Source organism: Lissotriton helveticus, chromosome 10, assembly GCF_964261635.1.
Source record: "Lissotriton helveticus chromosome 10, aLisHel1.1, whole genome shotgun sequence".
Classification (NCBI taxonomy): Eukaryota; Metazoa; Chordata; class Amphibia; order Caudata; family Salamandridae; genus Lissotriton; species Lissotriton helveticus.
In genome coordinates this window covers 883,459,124-883,486,421 of record NC_136071.1, presented here as the reverse complement: position 1 = coordinate 883,486,421, position 27,298 = coordinate 883,459,124, and the positions used below count along the sequence as shown (strand labels likewise).

General features: G+C 45.2%; 1 protein-coding gene across 3 annotated transcripts in view; it reads left to right on the top strand.

The window, feature by feature from the left end:
* Positions 1-27,298, top strand: part of KIF15 (kinesin family member 15) — a 927,215-nt gene that overhangs the window by 192,042 nt on the left and 707,875 nt on the right. For all 3 annotated transcript variants that reach the window (XM_078663524.1, XM_078663523.1, XM_078663522.1), the window contains exons 7-10: positions 4,130-4,309; positions 5,403-5,612; positions 22,032-22,157; positions 22,254-22,376. In XM_078663524.1, coding sequence (XP_078519650.1) covers positions 4,130-4,309; positions 5,403-5,612; positions 22,032-22,157; positions 22,254-22,376 — 639 coding nt within the window. The remainder of the gene's footprint in view (positions 1-4,129; positions 4,310-5,402; positions 5,613-22,031; positions 22,158-22,253; positions 22,377-27,298) is intronic.

Here is a 27,298-nt window from a genome sequence, read left to right as displayed (position 1 = left end):
AGCATGCGCAATTGTAAAAGGGTGCATGCAAGACGGTAAATATCTTCCTGGGAAAACGCATACAGTCTCTAGGAGACTGTACGGCACAGCTTATGGAGCTAAAAGCCCTGATGCTGGCACTACAAAATACGGATCGTAAATCCCCACACTAATTGAGTGTGATTCATTTTACTGTGTCCAGCCCTATAATTAATATTTACATTATTTGGGCCAGAATGGATGTAGGAATTCCAAAGGTTGCATAGTGAAGCACTAGATGCTCTGGGAAAAAATGGCGCAGCTGAAAGTAGGCGTGCCACGGCCTTGTGTTATTCATACATTGAGTCAACGTGTTGGCATTCACGTTGAAGGGAATTCAATTGCGGATAAAGCAACCAATGCAACGGTGCGCACTGCTGCCATTGTTGCAATAACTCGCTCTAGCACGAGGATAGACGGAGCAACTATGATAGCTGGCAATGCCACGCGCAACAGCTCAGCCTTGCCGAAAGGCTTTTCACTCAAGTACTCCTACAAGTTAGATGCACAGAACATTCTCTATGTTCACATTCCAGGAGAGGGGAATAGAGCAATACCAAACCCTGATCGCAGACTGGGATTGATACTAGTTGCACACGGGGGTCTGAGTTCAGCACATTCAGGGATTACTGCTACAGTTTCACTACTAAAGCAGTGCTATTGGTGGTCAGGTCTTACCAGGAAAACCAAGGCTTTGTCCTCCAATACGACATCTGCCAGAAGATGAAGGGCTCCACCTTAGCACGTCCATCGCAAACACCTTTGATCTCCGCCAAACAGCTTGCGTGTGTCTATTTGGATCACTGCAGCCCTTTCTACTCAGACGGGGATTACGAGCACATCTTTAGGGCAATAGATTCATGCTCTAGATTACTGTGGGTTTAGCCCCAGCCTTCGGCTGACTCTCAAAGTTTTATAAAGGATTTGCTAATCTTTATCTGCACATATGCAGTTGGCACACTAAATTCTGACCTTACAAAGAAGCCATAAGAAGTTTAGGTGTGGCCTTGCGGTACTCCTTCCACGTTCATCCTGAGGGAAATTCGATAGTCAAGAGGAAAAACTGGGACTTATCAGCAAGGGTATAAGGCTCGGGTTGCAGTTGGGTCAGTTACCTACATGGGGTCCAGAGAGCACTTAACAACATGCCAAGAAAACCCCTGGGGGGTTGTACACCTTATGAGCTCCTGTTTGGGGTAAGAATGCGGGATTACAGGACCTTAAAGAATACCAAGCTTTACAAAATAACTTCCAAGTAAAACGCACAGCCACTGGGGATGTGAAAATGGTAACCGCAAGACAAGCCTGGGTCCCACTGATTGGGGACCTGGTCAGAAAGAAAATTGTGGACAACAAAGAATTTGGGCCATCTTACAGAACGCCTTTACTTGTCCTAGCTGTCTAAGGAACAAGAACTGTCCTACCGCCCCTTGCCGGCTGCCGAGACTAAAGGTTTATCTTGATAGATCTGATCAAACCATACTGTGTGGCAGATTCTCAACAATAGACCATGTGGGCTCCTGGGTAACCACCGCACTCCTCTTGCTACAATACAGGAAGTTCAGATGGAAGATTTAATACCGACTGAAGGCCCCACTTTCAAAAGCGAAGGAGTGAACGACAATAAAATGAACCTTCTTCCAGTTGAAACAACTACAACGTACAGTCAACCAGTCCAGCAATTTCATTTAGAAAAATTGATGACGTCTATGTCAACATGCCACATATCAAGTTATCTACCAGTTCTACAAAACCTGCTGTGCTGCCAAGAATAGCGCAGACGGCGTCTGGCTACTGTGTACATTAAGACAACTTCTCATCAGATCCAAATGAACCTGAGCTGCCGACATCCCCGCTCCCTTTCAAGCTTTGACCTTATGCCTTCTATCTTTGGCTGAAAAATACTTACTTGTTGTTCCCCGGATATATTATGGATTACAATTGGATTACTTTTCCTGGTACTTTGGATTGGTTTACTAACTGTCTTTTTCCTACTTCTGACTAGAAGCTTTCTCCCAGAACGCTCTGCAGTACAACTTGTGAACTTGGTTCTTAAGCCACATGCATCTTCACACCGTGAACTAAGGGACTTGTCTCGGGTGAACATTACAACGGTTCCAGTTCTGGAAGGAATTGTATGGGACAGGGTCTCGTATGATGTATATGGTCCTATTAAACTTTTGAAAATTCCTTATTTTAAAAAATCTCTTTAAATTACATCACCTCCTCTAGTACTTTCTCTGAGTGGTCCATTGAAACTGTGCATAATTTGCATTCCGATTTAGAGTAATCAGCTGCTTTTTCTAATGATGAATTGTATGATGGTACAAGTAATTTGTAGGACATGTTTTGTTACCAGTATTATGGTCACAGTTTTTTTTTACATAAATCTAGTATCCCACGTGCGGTTTCTAATTACACACAATGGGAACACTGCCCAACACCGCCAAGAGACTTTTGCACAAAAGTTTGCTTCTTTTTCACGTTTTGAAACATTAGACCCAGCCTCATATTACTATAGGCTTGCACCTACACCTGCAAAGAAAAATATGCTAACAAACACCAAGCTGATATACTCGGATTCCTTTATTTTCCAACTGTCTATACAGGGTTTCGACTTCTTGAAAGACACAATAGTTACAAAGTCTATCTGGGGGACAAAAGACTGGCAGGTTCAGGGGACGGAGGCCTTATTTAGAGCATGCCTCATACCGCATCACATGATTTTCCTGAACAAGACAGTGCAATAAAATTCATGCCTTGGTATAGTGAAAACAAAAGATTTGAACACACCACTCAGTCCCACATTTTCATGTTTCGAGAATTGGCAGCACTTTATACACTTTTGTGAGGATACACTAGACACCATGATAGTTCTATCAGTTCATCAGACCCCAATTGGAAGGGTTGGCTGGTTTGGCCTGTGGACACAAGATTCCTTGTTAACACAGAAGTGTTTAGGATCAATAAACCTGATCAACGATATGTACAAACTGAACACTCGGTACATAAATTTTTGGTGCTTGTAATCACGTTTATCTGCTTCTGTCTCCTAATCATTCCAACACGTATTTTATGCAGGAATAACATTGGTTCAGTAAATATTACTGAAAACGTCCCACTGTGTATTCTCTATATATTTCTGTGAGAATAAGTGAGCTTGAGTGACTGAGCGAAAGGTACTGCACTGTTTCCACAACTCCAAAGGGGGTCAGGGTTGTCATGTTCAGTGGTTGCCAAAAACCAGTCGCTCCCTGGTAGGTTAGGGATTCTTACAGTGGCACTGTGAGCAAATTGGCCGACATATCCTTCTGGGTTGTCTGGAATCCGTCTTGACGCCAAGCCCCTAGTTTATGTTGTCCAAACAATGCGCAGATCCTGCGGATTGGTAGGAACTATACATCACTATGAAGAGTTTCCTGATCCAGTCTGGCACCTAAGGATAGTAAAAAAATGAGGAATCTGCCAGTAGATCCACCAAGTCACTTTTCTTTAACCGAGAGAGCTTATAAAAACTAAATTTGATGAATGATCAACAGCATGAATATGAAACAAAATCATCATTTATGCACCTTGGGAAGTAGGATAGGGTGACAAAATATACAGCTCGTATGCTTAATTGATGAAGTGCAATATCAAGGACAGGTACAAATGTGAGTTTCATGGACCAGAAGGAGGAAATGTTTATTCCTCATGTAAAGTAAAGCTGAGCTTCTGTGGAAAATGCCTATTTGAGAGAAAGTCTAAATGGAGATTGCGAATTATATTTGTGTTTTGAAGAGTGAGGTTTTCAGCTCATAATTAGACCTGTTTAGTCAGTCTAGGTGTTATCAGATGAGTAGAGTAGACTCATAACTAATTTTCATTAAATTTGTGATTTTCTTTTTTTGTTGTATTTATTGGGGGCTTATTGACTACTTTATGAACCTAAATATAACATTAAATAAAAATTCAAAGTATTTTATAGCTTCGTTCAGGAATTAATTGTCTCATAAGATTTGTGAAAAATTGTTCTTTTGTTTTAGACCTCCTTATTGAATTTGACCTGACCGTGATATCTTTATATATTCAGCACTATTACTGAGACACTTATTTATGTCCTATATTGTAGGCTGGTGATGGAAAAAGCTTTCTGTGTAAATGCTCTTTCATAGAGATTTACAATGAACAGATATTCGATTTACTGGATTCTGCATCAGCTGGACTGTTTCTAAGAGAGCACATTAAGAAGGGAGTGTTTGTTGTTGGTGCAGTAGAACAGGTGGTGACTTCTGCAGCTGAAGCGTACCAGGTAAGGAGCAGAATCTGGTAGTCAATTCGCTAAATGTGTTTGTTAATGCAGCCTTCAAGTGCAATCATGGGGATGCTCGGATTTATCAGAATCATTGACATTGCCCTGGGTAGCATTCCAATCCATTGTTTCTTGTTTCACTGTCACAGACTTGTACCTGCCATCTGCACCCCAGTCTTGATTTTCTCCCAAAGGGTCAATCCAGCCACAATTAGCAAATCATGTCCTGTCTGAATAGGAACACAAGCAACACTAGAATGGTTTAGACTTCATTGGGCCTACTGAGTGTGGTGCTTCTAAATTCTCTATGTAGCAACGAACTACAGGACCCCCTTTTGGACATGTCTGTGTATACTTGCGTGTGTTAACTGGTGTGGATATTCCCTGATTTTAACCCTTTGCTCATTGTGCTGTACGTAGAGGATTTTGCCTAGCAGTCTGAGCTGGACTGATCCTATTTTAGCAAGTCCAAGACTGATTGCAATGTAATTAGTCCCCTTCTGTATTCTACCTTACCTTCAAAAATATTATTTTTCTTTTCTGAACCTTGATGTATTTCCATCCTATGCCATACCTGTGTGACTCGCTGATGTCTACTTCGGGGAGCAGGAAGATAGGATTGTTAACATAAATTTGAAAGATGAAAACTGTGATGACTGTTCACACTAATCCTTTGACTACACAATTTGTCTCGATATCCAGCATCTTAGTTACCAAAAGCATACGCTGACTACAAGTATATTGTGACACATCCATGATTCTGATGACACTGTTGTGTAAGTGTTGTAATCTATTGTATAGAAACTTGCAATAAAATAGTTCAAATGCTTTTTTTTGTTTTTAAACTCTAGACTTCCACCTGTTATCTCCAAGGGATAGTGTAGGTTTTTAAAATTTGGATGTGCAAGTTTTGGCATGCTGTAGCAACATGTTTTTATCACTTTTCAATCAACTTACCGGTAGTTGCTAGAATAATCTCTTCAGCTAGACAGTTTTTTATAATTTTGTTTTACTATATTGTATGGTATACATCGTTTTCAGATATTGTGCTTTTATTCCATGCCTTACTCATGAACTACATTTTTATGTATAGGTCTTGTCTATGGGTTGGAGAAATCGTCGTGTGGCATCAACTTCTATGAACAGAGAGTCTTCCAGGTCTCATGCTGTCTTTACTGTCACCATTGAATCCATGGAGACAAATAGTGGCATCGTTAACATTCGGTCTTCGCAGCTCAATTTGGTGGACCTGGCAGGTTCTGAGCGGCAGAAAGACTCTCAAGCTGAAGGAGTCCGGTTGAAGGTTTGAGTTGCTGAAATTGTGATCTAAATGCTTCATTCCATTTCTTTAAGCCAAACAATGTTAAACTCTGCAATGAACCAACTCCAGAATCCGCAAAATAATGCCCTCTAATATGCTTTGCGGGTCTTTGGTTTTTGACAACACTTTTCTCATTTTTCTGTGATGTTATTGTCCAGTTTTAAAGTTCAGAACTAGTTTGCTTGTTTGTGTTATTTTTCTCTCTCTTTGTTCCAAAAAGTGACCAGCGCCATGAAGACTAGAACTTCCAATTGCACTTGGAAAGTCTGAGGAAGGAAAGAATGGAAGTAATTTTTGAGTGCAAATATTGTGCTAGAAGCGGCTGTCAGGGCACCATCTTCAACTCTGTGTACCTCTCAATAATGTGGAGCTGCCAGCCTGCAACCAAAGTATACTCCATTTTGATTAAATTGGCCAGTGTGTGGAAGCCCAAATACATAGAGACAGAGTACTGAGCACTGTCTCTACTCTCCTGCTTCCAAAGCTCATATTGATACCACTGTAGTAATGTCATCCTCGCGACACAGAAAAGAAAGTAAATGGAGGCCAAGCAGAAGTTACTGCTTGACGAGCTTATCTACTCTAAGGCCTCTGCTGGTTAATGAGAAGACCCATTACTCCCACTTCCTCCTCCCATTTACCCTGCAGCTTGTGTAAGGTATCTAGCATGGTATTATTAAGGGTTTTGTAGGAAAGGGAAATCGCCCCCATCCATGCTCCTCCGTCAGGGGCATATTGTGGAAAGCCATCTCCAGGGAGCCCCTCAGCCCTTTGTGTGTTGTAATTGAGCGTATTTTAGGAATTGGTTTGTATTCATCCAGTGTTCTTGTTGAAGCGAGGAGATCAGGTTAATGTCTCCACCCTCAAGTAGACCCCACCTTGGAGATCCGGATCAGGTCTCAGGCCTCTAATCCCTGTAGTTTCCACATTTCTGGAAGCCATTTCCCTTACCACAAGGGCGTTTATTTAGTAACAAAGACAACAAGGTTAATATCATCAATAGAGGACAAGAAAATATTGTTCAAACGTGCTCACGGTTGGGCTGTGCTTAATAACTATAAAGTCCTCAAACTCCAACCCTACCTTATGGCACAAACAAAGATTGCCACCAAGGAAAAGTTTTAAAGACTTTGGCTGGGAGTTGGCCTGATCAACCCATTTCTACCGCTTGGGAAAGAAAGGGAGGCGAACAGACTTGTCGTCTGTGCACCTGCGGCACGGAGAATCTCGTCCATTTTCTATGTGTCTGTAAAAACTTAAAGGACATACGGATCTCCTTGTTGAAACCATTCTTTAATCTGCACGGCGTCAGGTCTTGCAGACAGGTGGTGATGCCGTGCCTTAATCCAACTTTAGTACAGCTCAATTGCCGTCTTGTAAAATTCTTTGAACTAACAGAAAAAAGGCTGAAGAATGCACCCTCAGTTGTCATTGACTAGATCTATTCAACGGCCCTGGCTCTACAAGATCTTGCCTAGTAAAGGTATCTCATGGTTTCCTAAACTGGTACTGCAAATTGCAAGCAGGGCCATCAGACAGCTGTCTCATGCCGCACAGATTCTTCTCATTAGTTCAAAGTGATATATTTTATCAAACTGACTTTTCAGTGACTGAGTATTATTTGCACAATTGATTATTTTTTCTTTTAATCTAGTTATTTTAGTCTTGTAAACTCCTCATTTATTGTAATTTTGATTTTATTGCTATGTGCTATATGCAAGGTTTTAATTAATCAAGCATAATAAATTACTTACTTAGTAGGTTTACCGTTCCATCCAATAGTTTTCGTCACTTTACCCCAGTCCTTTAGTGTAGCCTGTTTAGCTGGGAGGAGATGCCCAGCCCCCTTACGCCCATAGATGAAATGTAGGTAAGGCCTATCCACCCATTGGGCCCGCTCCAGCCTGAAAGTTGAATGATCAAGAAGGGGAGGCAAACCACACATTTTTGACATTAATAAGGTGGGTGGCCCAGCAGTAGGCCTGTATGTCAGGCAGGGCTAACCAGCCTTTATATTAATTTTGGGTTAATGTTTTTATGGCTATTCTGAATGCTTCCCATCTCACGATAGTCTGCGTGTTACTTTCAATCTCCTGGAAGGTCTTTGGAGTAATCAGATCATGTATTCTGCTGGGCATAGAGCAGTTTCGGCAAGGAAGCCATCTTAAATAGGGCTGCTTTCTCCATCAGAGTTAGGGGCAGCTCTCTCTATCATTCCATCTCTTCCTAACAGGCTTGTACCACCCTCCCTAGGTAAAGTTCAAAGAAGACTTCCCTTTCCAGTGTCATGAACATATCTAGTTATTTAAATCCAAGGGTAGTATGTGTCAGGCGGTGGGCGAGTGATGGTGCTTCTATTGCGCTCTGTGAGAGATAAAGCACTGATTTGTTTCAATTAATGCAGTAGTCCGAGTAAATCCTATAATTCTCGAATAGTTGACTGGTCCGCATAAAGCAAGATATTCTCTTGTACTGCAGACCCTCTTGCAATCCTAAATCCATGAAATCCAGGATGATCACGACCCACACAGGCAAGGGATTCTATGGTAAGGGCAAAGAGGAGAGGGTACAGGGGGCAGCCCTGTCTTGTACCTCTACCGATTGGGAACTCAGAGGACAGTACTTTGTTACCCCTGACTGCCGCCACTGGAACCTGATACAGTAACTTAACTCACCTATAGCAGGACCAGCAATTGAGAAAGGGCCAGTGCACCTTATCAAATGCCTTTTCATCGTCTAGCGGCAGAAAGACATGAGGAGCTGGTCGATCTGTTATTTCGTTCACCCAGCTATGCGTTCGTCGTAGATTGTACTGGGTCGAACAGATTGTGAAATTCAATCCCGGTGTCTCTCTCTTTTTGTCTCTTATCTGTATTTGTTTACATTTGGTAAATTGTCTTCCAAATATTACCTGTTGAAACATTGTTGTTTGTTACTATGTTTCCCGGGTCTCAACTGGGTTCACGAGATACCTTCCGTTCTATGTCCCTATTGTAGATTTTTGTGACCTTTTCAGATTGGTAACTTAAAATCCAGATTTACCATTTAAGAGAATTTTAAATTACAATACATGTCAATGTAAACGGCATATCTCTAATCTGGACCCAAACAGAAGTTGCCACATATTAAATTTAATAAGGTAACCCAGTATTACTCAATAGGAAAGATAACCTTTCAACAGTGAGAAACGACTTTAGGAGTTTTTCCACTACCAGGACATATAAAACTTAAACCTACATGTCCTACTTTTTAAATTCCATGTACCCAGCCATATGATACCTTAGCACCTACATTAGGGTTGAATTATAAGTATTAAAGAAGACGACTTAGGCCTCTCTTTTCGAGGTTGAAATGGCAGTTTATACCTGTATTACAGGCTGTAATGGCAGGCCTGAGACATGTTTCATAGTGCTACTTCGGTGGACAGCACAAGGAGTGCAGCAGCCCACTAGTAGGATTTAATTTACAGGCCCTGGCTAAATGCAGTACCATATACTAGGGACTTACAAGTAAATCATGTAACCAGGGGCAGGCCAATTTTACTATGTTGGAGGGAGCACAAGCACTTCACCACTGGTTAGTAGGGGAAAGCGTGCACCGAGTCCTAAAAGCCAATAAAAACCAGTTCCGCAAAGGACTGCAAAAGTCTAGGGTGACCCTGCAGAAAAGGGCCAGGTCAAACAAAAGGTATGCTGTGTGACCCATCTTAAGAAACTAGAGTCATAAGCTTGCTATATTCTGCATCTGCTAAATTTTACCATGGCGCTTAGAAGCTGTAATACAGGTGCTAACCATGGCAGGAATCTTCATGTTGCTTTTACTGGTGATGTCATGCATTGATGCATTTATATTTGTATTCTGTGTTGCCATTTTATAGTTTGAGCAGTAGGTTTGAGTTTTAGAAATAAGCACTTTAAAGTTCTGTGCACTGTCTTTGAGTATGTTTTTCATTTACAAAAGTAGGTATGGCTTTTTATTGTGTCTGTCAACTAATCAAGAGGGCTTAATCGTGACCAGAAAATACCATCTGCCAGAGTATTGCTTAGTGGTTTGCGTATGCGTTGCAGTCCAAATGGGTTTATAATGGATGTTGGTGCATTGAACTAAGGCCATGCACCAGCGGGGTTCGAAATCGCAACCCTGCGTTTCGGTGGGACCCCCAAATGGTGACCGCGCAGGACATCAAAGGTGTTTTTAGGGGAAATACTAGCCCTGTTTGACCTGGCGTCATTGGTCTTGTTCCCTCTGCTTTTTTGCCTTCTGATCTCCTAACTTTGTTTTTGGTATGCTTAGGAATCTGGGCACATCAACTCTGCTTACCAGTGCTAAAGTACATGTGCTCTTTACTTCAAACATGGTAACATTGCTTTAGCCACAATTGGCATGTTTGATTTAGATACAAGTTTCATGTCAGGGCTTGCCCAAAAACCTTGATACTTGCCTTGCAGAACATTTTTGCAATATCTGGCAGAACAAGTTCAAGTCATTCAGCAACAGCAATACTTTGTAATTTACCTATCTGGTGCTACAGGTGACATTTTTGGAATAGGAAAACGGCAGCGACATCCAGCGAGAGTTGCGGTTCTAGTGTTCACTTGCCCAAGTCTCAGGAGAGTTTCAGGGGAGCAGTGGGGGCGTGATCGTATCTCGGGGCAAAGAACGGCATTAAAAAAATATATATTTATATGCCTGGAGGGGCTAAAGGGATCGGCCTTTTGCAACATGGCACGCTGATGTCACAGGCGAGAGGAGAGAGGCGGAAGCTATTCAGTGTTTTCTCCGTTAAAAAAAAAAGGGGGAATCCTCCAATGTTTTGCAACAGAGGATCCTTTTTAACCCACCCCGGTGTTGACCAATGGCTGACGGATGCACCGGGAAGGGTGGGCCAACACCGACGTAAGGGGTTAAACCTTTCGTGCCTTCTACTTGTCTCTGGAGAACACGCCTCAGGGGTCTGGGGAAGGGGTGGATAGCTAGATTTCTGGAATCCCTTTAGACAGCCACACACAAAAGAAGAGTAGGTGTGACTGAGTAGCTGTCTGCATGTTGATGGGTCATCCTGAGCTGGATAGGAAGAAGGAGCCGACATCTTACACCTGAAACTGCTGTATCCTGTACCAACAAAAGGATTGCATACCCTCCTGGAGTGAGTCTGGGGCCAGGCCCAACTTTGGTATAAGTTGTGGTCCTCTGACACCACCAAATCAAAGTACTACTGGTACTGAGGACGTTCTGCCAGGAAGTACTGCTGTGTTGTAGGAGGAATTGCTACTGTGCTGAACTGCATTGCTGTGTTGGCCTGCTGCTTAGTACCTGGGAGTGAACAGGACTAGGCCTGCATCTCTATATCCCAGAACCTAAGCTCTCTCTAAGGGCTTGTTGGCTTGCCTCCTGGTTCTGAAGTCTCAGGGATATTAAAGACTTCACTTTCTTCTTCAACTAAGCACCTGGACTTTACTTGCAGTAAGTCTCTTTGGCAAGTGGTGCCAATCCAGTTCAGGGCCCTTGGAAATTAGTTTAAAATGCTGCATCTGCTGGAATCTGCGCATCAACACTGTTGTGCCGATCCAAACTGACGCATCTCCTGCTGCGCTATCGATGCATTACTGGTGTTGCAAAGACCAAAACCTGTGCACAAACACTGATGCGTCGATCGGAACCAACGCATCTCCTGGTCTGGAATCTGGATCGAAGCATCATCGCTGTTGCAGAGACTAGATTGGCGCATCTTACTTGGAACATCTGAATCGCCTCCGTCACCACCATGCCTGACCCAATGCTTTGCAGCAACTGCGTTAAGAAGATTGACGCATCGTGCCTCCAGCATGGACCAGCCCGGCACATCGCATTCTTAACTGCCGTACTTTGAAACCGGTTCTTTGCTCGCAGAACCAATGCATGGCTGCAGTTGGAGAAGAAATCCTGCAGAACACCATGGGAATCACTGATTCATTGCTCAGCTGCACCCCTCATCTCATGCTTGTGACAAGGATTGAAGTACTTTTCCTCAGCTGGCCCTATGGGGGTCCAATTGCCAGCCTGCGCTCCATCGCGGGCGGCCTGACCGCTTGACTGTGTCCCTGTCCAGCGCGGTCCTTTAACTCTTTGAGCACTATTTGCTTTTATGTGCTATTTTTGCATTTAATCTTTAAAAAATCATATCTTGACTTCTACTGATTGGAGTTTTGACATTTTTGGTCTTGTTTTATTTATACAGTTATTCTCGGCTATGTCTAAGCTGGGGTGGAGTCTTTTCCTGTGTTACTGTTTGTAGTACTTTACACATTGCCTCTTAAATTGAGCTTGACTGTTCTGTGCCAAGCTATCAGAGGGCGAGCACAGATTAACTTTAAGTGTTTCGGACTTTCCCTGATTAGAATTGTGGTTCCTGCTTGGACAGACTGCATACCTCTGACAACCAGAAACACAATTTTTAACACCGTTCATTAGTGTGCACTCCATATTGTTTGCAAGCCGCTTTAATGGGTGATCCAAAGTATTTCCTTTTGCGATGTTGTAACTATTTGTTGTATTCAGTAGTGTTTCTTATACTGTACGTTTACTTTTTATGGGAAAAGGCACTGGCTGGACAGCAATTTACCAAGTGTTTGTTTTGTTGCTGAGTCCTGAGTACCTAGCATAGAGCACTTCCCTGAGTAAGACTTGAACTGCTATGCATCGCTAACCTGAGATTCAAGAGCTAAAAAGTGTTGCTAGAGTTCAAGTTTTGGGTCTTCAGTGTGGGGGCTCTAGCACACCAGTGGCAAAAGACTGCATTTTAAATTCCCACTGTAAGCCCTGGTATTCTTCAACCCATTTTTCTTATAGAATGCAATAGTTCTATCTTGTTTTCTGTTCTATTTTACGTATTAAATGCCCCAATGCGGTTAGGTTAACAACATATATGAAACCTCCTTTGTCACCTAAAGTATTTCATGAGTATATTCCCACTATGGAGTGCAGCTAACTCGGCAACTATTCATGCCTTGATTTTTATGCGCTCTCGTGCCAGTGGAAACATTATTGTGATAGTTTAATGTACATTATTGTAGTGTTATAGCCTTAAATAACTTTGTATATTTATGTACTAGGCAACATGAATTGATTAGCTAGTAGCTTTTTAAAGCAATCGTACAGTTTTAGATTCAAGAGAAGGACTGCGTTCTTAAAGTTAGTTTGTCTGTGTTTTTACGTGTAATGAAGGTTATTTAATTTATATTCAATGTTTTACTGGGCTGTATATATGCTTTTTGCACTTTTATGGTCTGATGACCGAATAAAGTTTATTGAATGTATCTCCTTATCAAGCCTATGATGCGGTATCCAACTCAACAATGTTTGGATGTCTGTTCTACTTAAAACAGAAGTCATTGTCTGTAATGCGTTTGAATGTAATGCTTACAGAAAATCCCTATATTCACTTAGTGGTGGAGCCGCCGCTGTGTAGTAATAGAACTTATTGTTGCTGATAGCAGTATTTCAGCCATTATTCTTAATAGTTGTATGTCAAGTAGCAGTAGTTATTGTTCTAGTTGTTATAGGGGATAATCTTGCAAAACAGGTATACCAGGATCAAAATGTATTGATGGGGTGGGCATCAGGATTGCTATATATATCGCAGCTTCTGCCATACATTTTAAGGAAATTGTAAGTCACCAAGGAGTTCCATGACCATGTAGCGACACGAGTCCGAAGGCAGGTTTCCTTTATAAGGTCATGAAACTCCAAGGTGACTTGCAATATCCTTTTTAATGTGCAGCAGAAAGATTAATATTCCTTGTAGTAAATGGCCATAAATTTACCCTTCCTAAAACCACCTAAATTATTGGTGTCTCGCTCTTGCATATGAAAGAGATAGTATGGCTGTAGATGTGAAGAATGAAAACTCAATTTGTAGCGCCAAATTAAAACCATGAACACGCAATTAGTAATTTGTTGCAGAAAAATATTGGAATCAATATAATTTAAATCAAATTAAAAAATATTATCACTTAGTATGTGTAGAAACATGCAGAGGGCACTTTTATTCTCCCCCCTCAAGAGTTGCTGGTAGTTTATGTAATGAAAGACCTCTTAAATCAGGAAAACAGTTACAGAATTGTTTAAAACGCGATCAAAGTAAATGTTTTTATGTGAATTAGGAAATTAATTGTACGTTAAAATGAAAAAGGAGCAGCTTAGCTTTATATTAAAGTTTGTACGCTTCCATTTGTGAATTGAAGCGTTTTGGGGAGTTTCAATGTATTGCGACGTGTTTCGTGTTTTAATTATTCTAGCAATTAATACGTTGTAATTATGTGTGGGATGATAATTCTTTGTCAGGACTGGAGGCGAGGATTATGCTATTCTTTCTCCACTTTATTGAATAGCAGCCATTCAAAGTTAAGTAAAACAAACTACTATTCCCATGAAACATCGGGAATAAACAGAACAAAATGATAGTGTCCATGGGTAGAGAGCCCCCTCTTCCTCTGCACCAATGACAGCGCTCCGAGGTGATGGTAGTCTTCTGTCCCTATCCATTCGCCCTCTTTCTTCGCTGCTTGCAGCCAGATAAGTTCGATTTTTCCTTTCTCTCAAAGTGTTAAGACTGATTGTATGCTTCTTATTAGTTGGCAAGTCCAGATCGTTGTTTGATTCATTCGCGCTTTAGCACACTCCCTTGTGTTTAATAACGTTTAGCTGGTGTTTCACTGTATTTGGATCGCCTCATAACCTGATCGGTACCGGTCACGCGAGACGCGCATTCATTGCTGACGCGCGCCCGTGCGACTTGATTCCTCCTTTGTTTGTGGCGCGTGATTATGCCTGCACGTTTATTATTCCTTTCAGGTTTTCTACGCTACTCGGCTGACTCAGGCCCTCCATGGGAGTGTTCAGCTCCCTATTGCCCGTGTTCTGTGGTGCGGGCTCGCAGTGCTCACCTCCCGCTGCTATAGGGCACCCGTGTGCTTCTCTTGCCCGCGGCGTGCGTCTCTACATTCCGCACATATTACCCAGTCGAACTGCATCGCCGTGGGAGAGCCCTGCTTGCTGGATACGCCCTTGGGTCTGTCAGTACTGCATTTAGACAGCTTTCACATTGCGGACGTCCCCGCTTGAATGCTCACGCTGTTGTGGGCCTGTATCTGCAATTAGGCAGCTATCTCTACAGTCTCCGTCTGGGGGTCTGTATTGTAGTCTCAAAAGGGAGGAAGATACCCCTATACAATTGACAGGGAGGGGGTAATCAACATAAGCAAAAGTATAATCCCTGTTGTAAGGTAACCTCTTGAACAACAATATATACTCTCTCTCAAGACCAATGAGCTTCTCCTATTATTCACAAATTAAATACCTCTCAGTAACAAATATCACTATATAACATAAAAAGATATAGGTAAAGATATCATATAATGCAGTTGTTAGATCAATCAGATGGGTTCATAATATAAACTACCCATCTAAAATGATATGAGAGGAATTGGCCCCATGTGCAGTACCGTCTCACGATAGCATATAAATGGGATTGAAAATCTGATGGAGATAGATAGCCAGTAACATTGTCGGTGGACTTGCTTCAAATAAAGCTAGAGACCAACCCAGCCTTGTAGATTGCCATACAGTTTGCAAGTAAATGTAGAGGTATCATACAATGTATTAATCTTAGGGTCCACAGTATATTATAGGCATCTAAAATGTTTTTATTTTTAGATTTTTATAAAAAAGTGTTTTCGTCCTGATGAAGGTGGAAAAGACTAATGTACACCGAAATGCCGCGTCGACTGTTTTAATGGTATTTGTTTTTAACCATTATAGACCATAATATTGTCATTCAGATTGTAACCCAGAGGGAGGTACTTATGCAAATAAAATCTCCTCTTTTTTTACTATAATCTTGGATGTGATTTGTAGAATACTGTGACACCTGATAACACTGTGATATTAGCTGGTATTTGTAACTGAGAGATATTTAATTTGTGGATAGTAGGAGAAGCTCATTGGTCTTGAGAGAGAGTATATATATTGTTGTTCAAGAGGTTACCTTACAACAGGGATTATACTTTTGCTTATGGTCTGTATTGTAGGCCCTTTCAACGCTCTAGCACAGAGTCCGTATTGCAGGTGTTATTGTGCTGGGACCTCTGCCGGCAGGCTTCCCGTCTATTAAACCGCACCAGGGCTTTGGGTCCCAGGGGTCTTCCCCAGTTTAACGCGAGCACTGCCCGCACAAAGTGTAGGCTGCCACCAAGCCCCCCATTATCCTGAGGTACACCCTCTGCCATACTTACCCACTTACCTGTGCGGCACTTTCCTCTCCTGGACTAATGGAGTCCTTCCAAGAGGATGCCTATCAGGACGACACGTGGGAGGAGGACCTACTTACTGCCCTTCAGTGGGATGAGGATTTTTTCCGACGCGGTAGACACGTCCATTCGCAAGGCGGTGGAGCATGCCATGTTGCCCTTGGAAGACCCCGTCCCGCTGAATTGAGCAGGCTTGCGATAGGCTAGCCAAGGCCTCTCAGACCTTTTAAGCCACCTCGCCCCCAAACAGCAAACCCTTGCTGATCCACAGCCTCCCCTTCCAAACGTTCCAGGGACTCCGGGGTGGATGTTGACGCTTTTGATCGCCTTAAACAGGCTTTCCTGGTGCAGAACCCCCCTCTAGTGACACCGACTGCTCCAGGGGATGGCAATCCAGGGGATGATGACGATGCCAGCCCACTCCGCCCCTGGCCCCCCTCCCGTCCATAGCCTAGTTCGGACCCACAAAGCATATGCGCTGACATGTTGGACCCGGATGATGATCCTCACCCTAGGTTTTCTGACTGGGCGCCTTCAGACAAGGTCGCCCAATACATCGCCAGCAGGATCCACTGGCAGTTAGAGGCCACAGCCCGCAACTATCTGAGAACGGAGTGCCCCTCGTCCCTCTTTGGAGGGGAAAGTAGCTGCCACCCCCGACATCGACCCCCGCATGGCGACGTTCCTTCAAACGTTCATCAAGGACCCGAAGAAGGGTATTGACAGGTCTTGGCGGGGTTGCCAAGACAAGCTCCTAGATGCCCTAGGATGCCCTAGGACCAATAACCAAAATCCTTGACATGGCGTAAGAGGCTAAACTGTCAGGGTCCCCGATCTCCCCCGAGCACCTCTCCTCCTGGGCCCAGTGCGTAGTGGTTTTCTTAGGGAATGCCAACTGCGTTATCTCCACAGAGCGCCACAGGTCCTTATTGATTAAAATAGACCCCAAACCTGGGGACCTGGCTGATTCCGAGTCGGGCTCGATTGCGCAGGGCGGCCTTTTCGGAGAGCCCTTTATCAAAGAATTTTGGAGGTTTGTAAACACCTTTACGACCTTAGACAAGGCGCATTCCTTCATCAGACGGATGTTTCACCCTCGTGTTTTCCGAGGGGCCGGACGAGGCAGGGGCCGCTCGTCCGGCCGCCCTAACCAGCACAGAGGACAAGGCTTCAATCATAGACAGTAGCAGGATTCGATCAGGTTCGGCAACTTCTATCCAACGAGAGGATGTCGAGGCAAGAACAGAGGTGGGAGAGACGGTGGCACCTCCAGCTCTTCCGGTGAGTGTTCTCCCTTCTAAAATTGGGGGGCCATCTAGCACGTTTATTCCAGGCCTGGATTTCCATCATCGGGGATGCCTGGGTTCTACAAACCGTCCAATGGTTTCACATAGAGTTTCACGGGGAACCTTCACAACCGGTCCCTCCGCACCCTATTTCCTTTTCGTCAGCGGACGATGCGTTGGTCGACCAGGAGGTCCACTCTCTTCTGGACAAAGAGGCAATCGTGGAGACGCTCCCCCACCCCAGAGGTTCCATCAGTAACCTCTTCCTGGTGGAAAAGACGGACGGCGGCCAACGACACATCATCAACTTGCGCGAGTTCAACAAATGGCTGGTATATCACCACTTCAAAATGGAGGGGATCCATCTTCTTTGTGAACTTCTCAGGCCCAATGACTGGATGGCACACCTCGACCTCAAGGACGCCTAACTTACGATCCCGATTTCCCCTCCGCACAGGAGGTACTTGCAGTTTCTTTGGCGGAACAAGGGGTACGAGTTCACCACTCTTCCATTTGGTCTTTCTTCCGCCCCTTGGTGTTTCACCAAGGTACTCCGGCGGGTGATAAAGCGGCTGAGAGCATCTGGTATGAGACTCATCATATACCTGGACGACATTCTTTTGATTGCTCAGTGTCCCATCACTCTAGCCCGTCACCTTCAGTCGGCGGTCAGCCTCCTTCAGAGCCTGGGCTTTGTGGTGAACGAGGCAAAGTCCTTTCTTGTCCCAGCACAGAGGGTTGTTTTTCTCGGTTTCTCAATCGACTCCGTGGAATCTACTCTCAGTCTCCCGTTTCGCAAGATGGCGAAGATTCGTCACAAAATCAGGAGAGTTCTCTCTGTCCCAACTCTCCCTCAGGCAACTAAACTAGCCTGTATTGTGGGTCTCTTGTCGGCCTCGATTCAAGCCATCTTCCCAGGCCAGCTCCATTACAGAGCTCTTCAGCGCCTCAAGGCACACCATCTACGCAGGGGGCTCTCGTACTCCCGGAAAGTGATTCTCTTGGCGGACGCCATAGAGGAACTCCAGTGGTGGCTCACCAATATGGAAGCCTGGAATGGGCGTGCGATCTTAGATTCCGCGCCAGATATTGTTATCGAATCAGATGCCAGCAGGTACGGATGGGGTGGGAGGTTTGGCAACTTCACTACAGGAGGTGTCTGGTCTCAACAGGAACATTTACACATCCACTGCCTGGAGCTTTTGGCGGGATCCTTTGTGATCCAATGTTTGACCAAGGATTCAATCCATTCCTGCGTCCTCCTCAAGATGGGCAACATATCGGCGGTCCGATACATCAACCATCTAGGGGGCACGCGATCGAGAGCGCTCTGACCTGGCAGAAAATTTCTGGTACTGTCTGGATCATCAGGTTCCCCTAGCAGCGAGGACTGACGCGTTCCTTCAGGACTCGCGGGGCAAGGCGAGATATGCCTTTCCCCCATTCGCCGTGCTTACGAGGGTCTCAGCCCAAGTGCAACGTCGTAAAGCGGACGTGGTGTTGATATCACCAATTTGGAGGTCTCAAGTTTGGTTCCCGGTTCTTATGGAACTTTCTTGGGATTCTCTAATCCCTCTCCCCCATTTTCCAAATCTCCTTCTCAGTCCAGACGGAGCTCCTCACCCGCTAATCGCACAAGGCTCTCTAGCCCTGATGGCGTGGCAGATTACAGGGGACGATGGGCAGTCCCAGGCCTTTCGGGAGCGGCTGAGAAGTTCATGTCTAAGGCCTGGGCCGATAGTACCGCCAAGCGGTACCGTTCTACCTGGCATCGGAGGTATAGTTGGTGTTTCCGACGGAGTCTCAATCCTGTGGCAGCAGATGTGACCTCCATTCTGAATTTTTTAGCTGCCCTGGCGGAGGAAGGCCTGGCTTATAGAACCATTAATACCTTCCGTTCGGCCATTTCAGAGGGCCGTACCATGGTGGATGGAGCTCCTGTGGGGGAACACCCCTTGATTTGCCGCCTTCTTCTAGGCTTTCGCCTTTCTCTTCCCCTCCAGCTCCGTTAGTCAAAGCTCTTGGATGTCAACCAGGTTTTGAATTTGTTTTTGTCCTGGCATCTGAACAGATACCTTTCTAGGAAAGCGCTTTCGGCGAAATTGGCCATGCTCCTTTGCCTTATATCCTGCAGATGGGTTTCCGATGTCAGAGCCCTGGACATTTCATGCAGGATATTCTCCCCTACGGGAGTTAACTTCACAATTCGAAGGCTTACAAAATGTGGGACGGAGTCAATCTCTAATCCTGCTTTGCAGATTCTCCAAAGCTTTGCATAGTATCTTGTCTTAAGGAGTACGAGGAAATGTCTGAGGATTTCCGTCCTCCAGGAGAGCGACAATTGCTTATTGCGCTCAGGAAACCACATAAGGCGGTTTCTTCTCCCACTATCGCCCGTTGGGTAAGGTGGGTAATGTTGTAAGCTGTCATTGACCTTCGGGGCACACTCTACCAGAGGGGCTATGGCCTCTAAAGCGTTTACTCTAGGAGCACATCTGGAAGACCTTCTGAATGCAGCAGACTGGTCTTCCAACTCGACCTTTAAACAGTTTTATTTCAAGCCGGTTATTGACATGGCTCACTTGGTGGTGAGCAAGCTTTAAATTAGCATAATCCTCGCCTCCGGTCCTGACATAGAATAAAAAATGTACTAGCTATCGTAACGGAAAGTTTCAATTCTATTAAGGACTCGGAGACGAGGATTATCCCACCGAGGGTACAACGTTCTATTTAGTACCTTCCCACCCTCTTACTGGGGTAAGTAAGATGTTTCACAGTTGGTATACGAATGCTGTGTTGTTTTCCATACAGGCAAAACCTTAGAAACTGCTGTCACTGACATACTACCTTACTTTTCCAGGAGAGTCTGGTAAACAAGATTCGTAAGGCCTCCTGGCTGGCTGACCTTCGGCGACGAAAGAGGGGGAATGCATAGTAACGGAGGACCACCATCACCTTGGAGCCCTGTGATTCGTGCAGAGGAAGAGGGGACACTCTACTATATCATTTTGTTCTGTTTACTCCATATGTTTCATGGGAATAGTAGTTTGTTTTACTTAACTTTGAATGGCTGCTATTCAATAAAGTGGAGAAAGAATAGCATAATCCTCGCCTCTGAGTCCTTAATAGAATTGAAACTTTCTGTTACAATAGCTAAGAAATTTTTCATTCATCAGAAAAAAATATTTCAGGACAATACTGTACATGCAATTTAAAACATTTTAGAAGAAAGGTGCAGAAAAAACAAAAGTATCTCTGAATGGAATAAAAGCACCTTTGATGTGGCAGTTTTCCACGCTAACAAAGGAAGTAATCCATTTTTTTCTTTACAAAAGGATATTAACATGTTGCAAAAATAGCGAATGCTGGACTTTTTCAACACTTAATCCACATTACAATTGGGGATGGGGTCGCACACTACTCACACACCAGCGGGATCGCCCCTAAGGACTGTGGTAAGTGTAGTTCGTGTTTCGCGATGCATCTTCTTTCGATTCTCTGCTATCTTCGCTATCTTCGCCATCCCTGGACACGTGTTTCGGGGTATTTACCCCTCATCAGCAGGGATTAGGCCGTGTTCTGGGGTTGCCGGTGGCTGCCAAATATTGCCAGGTTTAGTATCACTCAGGCGTGCAGGTGGGGGGTCCCAGGCTCGTCAGCCAACTGCTCGAGGGAGCTTTAACATTACAATTGGGGGTGGGGTCGTACACTACTCACACACCAGCGGGATCGCCCCTAAGGACTGTGGTAAGTGTAGTTCGTGTTTCGCGATGCATCTTCTTTCGATTCTCTGCTATCTTCGCTATCTTCGCCATCCCTGGACACGTGTTTCGGGGTATTTACCCCTCATCAGCAGGGATTAGGCCGTGTTCTGGGGTTGCCGGTGGCTGCCAAATATTGCCAGGTTTAGTACCACTCAGGTGTGCAGGTGCGGGGTTCCAGGCTCGTCAGCCAACTGCTCGAGGGAGCTTTAACATTACAATTGGGGGTGGGGTCGCACACTACTCACACACCAGCGGGATCGCCCCTAAGGACTGTGGTAAGTGTAGTTCGTGTTTCGCGATGCATCTTCTTTCGATTCTCTGCTATCTTCGCTATCTTCGCCATCCCTGGACACGTGTTTCGGGGTATTTACCCCTCATCAGCAGGGATTAGGCCGTGTTCTGGGGTTGCCGGTGGCTGCCAAATATTGCCAGGTTTAGTACCACTCAGGCGTGCAGGTGCGGGGTCCCAGGCTCGTCAGCCAACTGCTCGAGGGAGCTTTAACATTACAATTGGGGGTGGGGTCGCAAACTACTCACACACCAGCGGGATCGCCCCTAAGGACTGTGGTAAGTGTAGTTCGTGTTTCGCGATCCACATTGCCTTATTCTATCCCTGACATCGATTAGCCCCAGCAGGTGGGGAAGATGGGATCCTTCTCCCTAGTACCAACTGTTTGAGTCACAAACACCACAAGTCTTAAAAGGAATTTCCCCTTAAAAATATACCCCTCCCCCTTACTAATGTCCAGGTATCCAAAAGTAATCGTTTATTTCGGGTTTTAAATTATATCTTGTCTTCATAAAAGTAATGTCCTAAATCACAATCTCAGACTGCACCGCTGATTCAAACCTGATGGAAACAGAAATGGTATATTTCCCGTCTCGCAGTTTAATTCTCAAGAAAGTATTTATTGCTCTAATAATTTCTTTATATTTGTTAGAAAATTTTTAAGGTTTTACATAGTCAAGTATTTATAAAAAAGGCTATATAATGTGTTCCCTATTATGAGGAGGTTTCATTGCAATTGTTTGAGTGATGCTTATTCTTGTGTTTTTCCATTTCAGGAAGCAGGTAGTATAAACCGCTCGCTAAGCTGCCTAGGACAAGTAATTACAGCACTAGTAGATGTCTCGAATGGAAAACAGCGGCACATCTGCTATAGAGACTCTAAACTCACATTTCTACTACGGGTAAAATAAAGTTTTGGAAAGTTTGTTTAAATTTAGAAAATATATTTGTTTTTAAATAAGTATGTCTACATAAAAGTATCTTATGATTCTCAACAGGACTCGCTGGGTGGTAATGCCAAAACTTATATCATTGCCAATGTGCACCCTGGATCCAAATGTTTTGGTGAAACTTTGTCCACCCTTCAATTTGCTCAGCGGGCAAAGCTGATTAAAAATAAGGTACAGTCAATTGTTCAAAACATAAATGCTGTAGTGACTAACATGTTTGCATTGTTAGATTAGTTATGTCGTTTGAATGATGCCCTCTCCAGGATTTCTTAATAAAGAAATTGAAGGGATCACAGTGGGTTGTCACAACAGAGCCTGAAAAGTTTTTGGGTATTTTTTTCTAGTGAAGTTTTTTTTTTAAGCAAATCTTTCATTTTTAAGCCCAATGTATGGTATTTGGTTGTACATGTGCGGTCTGCCAGCCAGGCCCTTCAGATCAACCCTCAGCTCAACCCTCTGCCCTCAGCTCATAAATAAAAAAACAAAAAGGAACCTGTGGGAGAATCCTTGTGTGACCGCCCCCCCTGATTTCCCTCCTTCCTATGAGACTAGTGGTGGGGGGGTATAAGACCTCTTCTAGTGTTCCATGGACCGTCTGATTGCTGGACTGTTCTCTGTTTGGTACTTTATTGTAGAAATTGTCTAAACTGAAGCTCTAAGGTGTAGGATTAAAGATTATGCTCTAGAAAAACTGTTGAATTTGCTTTTGTTGCCTACTGTGTATACAAAAGTAGCACAACTTGCGTTTCATATCTTCCCATTATTATGCCTGTTTAAGTACTTCGAGTTGAGAGGTAGACATCAGCAAATCACTAGTAATATCTTTACTTATATTTGTTTTTGGTTTTATGATCAGCAGATTTCCGATGGACCGCCGTAGCCATTGTGGTGGTGAGGGCACTTCCGCACTGGCTGTCCAACCGCCCTATTACATGTTGGGTGGTGGGGCCGCTGCAGCCACTAAAGATTAGCGATCCTTGGCGGACTTGAGGACGCAATATACTTGGCCACGCCTCTGCTGCACTGCCAAGCATATATGATATCTTCTCCACCACGATTTTCATGGCTGTGAGCCCGCCATGAAAACTTTGACTATGAGGAAACAAAGGGAGCCCCACAGGGCCCCCTGTTGCTCGGCGCTATGCGGTGCACACAGGGGGGCATGATTAGCCTCCCTGTGTGCAGTCACCCCCTTTCCTGCACAGCATGGACTTTAAAACGATGCAGTGCAGGAACGGGCTTTGGTGTTCCAATTGCAGGGCTTTTTTTTATTGGCACCGCCATGGGACCTCCACAGTACGTCCCTTCAGACCACAAATCTACTCGTAATCTGGGCGAGGTCAACTTTTGCGGTCTTGGAACAGGGTGCTGGCAAGGCAGCCTACTCCAGGACTCGTAATCAGGCCTTTAGTCTGTCACTTGGTTAAAGTGCTCATCAGCCAACCTGCGAAAAATAAGACTTCCGCTGTGAGAAGGTGTCCTGGTATATGCTGTCCACTAGTTAAAGTGAGCACCCTGTACTAGTCCACACCACCCTTATAATGTAGAAAACTATCCTAGTGGTAGCTGTGGAGAGCAGCCTTCAGGCTTAATCTCGAAGGAATGTAAAGCAGCTTGTTTTACCAGAATATCACCTCTTAAATGACTAAATAAAAGGAGAACCACACAGTGTTGTATAAAAATATGTATTTATGAATATAACACTCTACTAGCCTCTATACGACACTAGGGCACAAAGTACACCATACTGAATCAATAGAACATTTGTAAATAGCAAAATACACAGCGGGCTCCAGGGGGAGACCGAACCATTTACAAAAAAAATGGTATAACAGCAACTACTTGACTAGACACAGTGCCTAGAGCACGTAGAATCGCTGGGGCCCCAAGGAACCACCCAGCAGAGTGACACAAGGAGCCCACGGAGGGCGGGTGTAGTGAGGAAACATGGATGCGTTCTCTGTACAACTCTATGGGAAAGTTGCGGTTGCAAAGTTACAGTTTAAGGACACTTCTAAGAGGACTTCGAGCAAACCCTTTGGAACATTGGAGGTTCTAAGGCCAACCCACCAAGGAGTACCGAGGTACCTGTGTTACCCATCCAAGAGGAGCTGGGTGCATAGGGGTCAAGTGGTGTCAGAAACCTTTGTCGTTTTCAATGATGAGCTGCAAAGAAGTACTGCTGCCAGGAGGGCGAAGACTGTTCGGTGGAATCCAAGCCTGTATTCTAGGTGAGTGGAACCTGAAAGCAGAGGAGACAGAGTCTGGGTCACGTCGGGTGACCAGGAGCTCAGTAGTTGAATGCCCACTGATGTCGAGTGCTTCAGGAGTGAAGATGGGTTGCTTGACTCTGCAGCTACAGGGACCAGGAGATGTCTAGGACAACCAGGAGACATCAAGGACGACCAGGATCCGGAGGTGAGCTGTCCCACGAAGGATGTCGAGTGCTGAGGGGTCGGTGTCTGGCTGGAGCACCAACAAGCCTTGGCAATTGCAACCCACGCGATCAGAAGAAACGGGTTACGGTGTGGGTCAGCAAGGTCCCGGGGACTCTCCAAGCACTGGAGTCAGGGCACATCTGGAGCAACCAGGTTATCCCAAGAACAAACAAGGTGACCCTCGCCAGGAACCACAGGCCAACTGACTAAGGATCGCGAGGAGACCTCAAGCAGCTTTGCAAAGCACCAGCCCACAGGATACTCGGTGAGTGGATGCTGGATATCCTCGGTGCAAAATACTGCTCGGGGTCAGGACTAAACGGAGTCCAATGCACAAACTCGGTAATTGTCAACAAGCATATGCAATTGCAAAAGTACACGGTGCACAGGGGTTTGGGTTGCACGATCCCCACGAGGGATACTGGTCTCCGCATCGCTTAGAGGGCTGATCGACCTCAGGGACCTTCGGGAACCCACCTCCTGTGTAGATGAAATCTTAGGAGTCCTCAGGAGCTGTGGAAAAGCAAACCGGTCATATGTGTTTAGGTGCCTGCTTTTACAGGGGAGTAACTCCTTTACTCCAAGGGAGATTCTTCAGTCGTCCAGCGTCGTTCAGGCAGTCAAAGTACTTGGTTTCTTCTTAGCAGAATCTTTTCCAGGTAAAATCTAAAGTCCTGTAGCCAGGTAACCCACTTTATACCCATGGAAAGATTCTGTGGACCCTCCTAGGGGATGGGCAGGACAGAGGGGTGACTACACTCATGTCCTTTGTCCAGTTTCGCGCCAGAGCAGGAGCCAATGGCTCCCAGAACTGGTTTGAGCCGGACTATGCACAAGGACACCAAATGTGCCCCCGGTGCAGACATTCTTGCACTCTGAGTGCACCCACCCAGCCCCAATACACTAAACCCTGCCTGGGAGGTGGTCACACCTCCCTGTGACAGGATGCCTATTGTCATGCCTTCCCCTGCTTGAGCTTGGCTCAGCAGCAGGAGAGCAGAATTGTGTCTGTGGCTGGCAGCTTCCATTTTTTGCTGCCCAGGTCGAGAAAGCTGGTACCGGGTAGATTGGTAACCCACATATATCCCTTTGGAAGGGTGGAATAAAACCAATATTCCACCCTTCCAAAGGAATCATACAGGTGTGGAGGTATGATTCCAAGGTGTTGACACCAAGCACGATAGGTTTCTAAGCAGCCGTTTTAAAGTTAGCATTTACCGTGAGGTTATAATGCACTTAAACATATGTGTCTGGCTGCATCACAGACAACCCTGGAGATTGGTCTCCGAAGGCTGCAGAGGGGCTCTGCTCCTGCAGGGGCACTCTCTCACGTAAAATTTATTTTTATTTTATTTTATAGATTTCTAAAGCGCGTAGTCACCTCCAGGGGTATCCCAGCGCTGAACCTATTACCACCAGTGGAAGATAGTCAGGAGTGGGATGGATGGCTCAGGGAAAGAGTAGTGTTTTGAGAGCCTTCCTAAATTTTAGAAGGTTTGGTTCTGTTCTGAGGCTCAGGGGCAGTGTGTTCCATTTTTTTCCCGTATTGACCGAGAAGCGGCGGCCACCGAACCGGGCCTTCCTCACCTTAGGGACCGTGATGAAGTTCCCATGTTCGGAGCGGAGCGCTCTTGTGGGTCGGTAGGGAGTGATCCAGTTCCGAAGAATAGGGGGGCCAGCATTGTGCAGTACCTTGTGGGCCAGACATAGGGCCTTGAAGGTTACTCTTTCCCTAATAGGGAGCCAATGCAGCGTCCTCAGGGCGGGCTTGGCAGATGTTTTTGCCGGGGTGTTTGTGAGGAGTCGGGCTGCGGCATTTTGGGCTTTTTGAAGAGTTTGGAGTGAGGCTTCTGGGGATCCTAGGTATATGGCATTACAGTAGTCCAGCCTCGATAAAATTAGGCCTTGGATCAGCAGGAGGCGCGATTGGAAAGGAAGTAGGGGGAGTACCTTCCTGCATGATCTCAGTAGTCCGTGGCAGATGCCGGCTGTCTTTCTTGCCTGAGTCCTAAAGGAGAGATCAGTCTCTAGCCATACTCCGAGGCTCTTGACCTCAGTCTTGGGGGTGGGGGGTTCACCCATGCAGGCGGGCCAGATGTTCGGGGGAAGGCTCGTGGTGTTATGCCCTAGGAGCAGAATCTCTGTCTTGGAGCCATTTAGTTTCAAGGCAGAGTTGCTCATCCACTGATGTACACTGGTTAGACAGTCGTGGAGATTAGAGGGCTCTAGCCTGGGGTGGGAGAGCGTTACCACCAACTGAGTGTCGTCGGCGTAGCTGACTATAGATACTCCATAGGGTGACACCAGTTCCTCCAGTGGGGCCATATACACGTTAAACAGCGTGGGGCTCAGGGATGAGCCCTGAGGCACGCCACACTGGAGGGGAATGGAGGGGGAGCGGCTTTCACCTTCCCATACTTGGAAGGAGCGTCGGGAGAGAAAGGATGAGAGCCATTTCAGTGCCCTGTCTTTTACCCCGATATTATCGAGACGGTGAGTCAGGACCTGGTGACTGACCGTGTCGAAGGCCGCACTCAGGTCCAGGAGGACCACTGCCACTGATCCTCCTGTATCGATAATTTCCCTGGTCTTTTCTACTGCAGCCAGGAGGGCGGTGTCCGTGCCCTGACCTGGTCTGAAGCCCGTCTGGGAGTC